The 1,316-nt window shown below is 64.4% G+C and overlaps 1 protein-coding gene across 1 annotated transcript; it reads left to right on the top strand.

The window, feature by feature from the left end:
* TraAM80_05992 (uncharacterized protein) lies at positions 1 to 999 on the top strand (the record flags this gene model as incomplete). The annotated part of the gene is made up of 1 exon (XM_029382850.1): positions 1 to 999. A coding segment is annotated over one exon (999 nt), but the record flags the coding sequence as incomplete, so codon positions are not given.
* Positions 1,000 to 1,316: the final 317 nt, after the last annotated feature.

Here is a 1,316-nt window from a genome sequence, read left to right as displayed (position 1 = left end):
GAAAAACGCATTGCAGGCACTTGTCGGCGGAAGGTGCGATCGGGCGGCTCCCCGGCACTGGGCGGAGCCTGGGGAGCTCTGAGGGCACCGCGCGCAAAAACCCCAGTGCCCTCGACAGCGCCCAGGCTCCCCCCAGTGCCGGGGAGCGAGTCAATCAGGGCGCCCCCGGCCTCAGGTGCCGGAGGATTGGAAAGCGTAGCAGAACGCGGCGCCCCCTGCGCCGAGGCACCTGTGCGCTGCGACGCTCAACGTGCCGGGGAGGTCCTGTTGAAGGCCGGGTTCTGCGCTGGGCGATGCGGCCGTCTGCGGCGCTTGCGCTGGCCTGCGCGCATGGTCGTGGGGAGCGCCCTGGCTGCGCTCGGCCCGGCCCTCTGCCCCCCCACGGCAATTGCAGCGGCTTCTTGCAATTTCGTTGTTGCTGGGGGCCCAGAGCATATTAAATGCCCCCATTGCCTGCGGGCGCATCACGTGCTGGGTGGGTTGTGCGTGGTGTGGTGGCGGCGGGCGCTGCCTAGGCGGGTGCGTATGCAGCAGCCGCTTTGCTGCTGGAAGGCAAATATGCCGCTTGCGGGCGAAGCAGGTAGGAGAATAGGGGCGCCCGCAGCCCCCTGCGCCCTCCGCGGGAGGACCGGTGCCTCACGCGACGCACTGCGGAAGTGCATGGGCGTGGCGCACGGTGAAAGTCCCGCCCGGGCCAGTTCGGCCGCGCCCGGGGCCAGCGCCCTATCGAACCAATTTGTGTTTATCGGGAAGAGGAGGGTGGGGAACTCGCGTCGAGGTTTTCTCGGCGAGAGGCGCGGCGTCTGCACTGCTTCTCCATCCTTGTCTCGGAGCGAACACCAGACATCGATGCCGGCGGATTTTACAAGGAGGGTTTCAAGGTGGGGAGAGGCGCCGTGGTTTGGAAGCGGCGTGGGTGAGGAGGCGCTGGGGCACGTTTTATTCTGCTGTGCGTCCCTTGCGGCCCGGCGAGCGAAATTTGGCTTTGAGGGGGTTTGAGGTGCCTGCGCTTCACTTTGGTCAGCCACTGGCTCGGTTGTTTTGCAATCCGTTCGGTCTCCGCGCCCACTGATTTGCCCACAGCCGGCGGCGACATAGAAGATGGTGGCGCTGGCCTGCTGAAGGTGGAGCGCCTTTAGTTTGTTGCTTTGATCGTTTGTCTTGTTTTGCTTCGGCTTCTTCCGCGCCCTCGTTTTCGGCACAGCCTGCCCCAAAAACCCCAAATCGCAATTTCTCCGCTCCCCCCACTTTTCTAAGGGGAGGCTACTCCGGCAGGATACTCGGATTCAACGTCTAAATTATCGCACAAAGTCGTA

This window comes from Trypanosoma rangeli, assembly GCF_003719475.1.
Source record: "Trypanosoma rangeli strain AM80 chromosome Unknown Tra_15.4_contig_00207, whole genome shotgun sequence".
Lineage (NCBI taxonomy): Eukaryota > Euglenozoa > Kinetoplastea > Trypanosomatida > Trypanosomatidae > Trypanosoma > Trypanosoma rangeli.
This window is presented reverse-complemented; position numbering and strand designations above follow the sequence as displayed.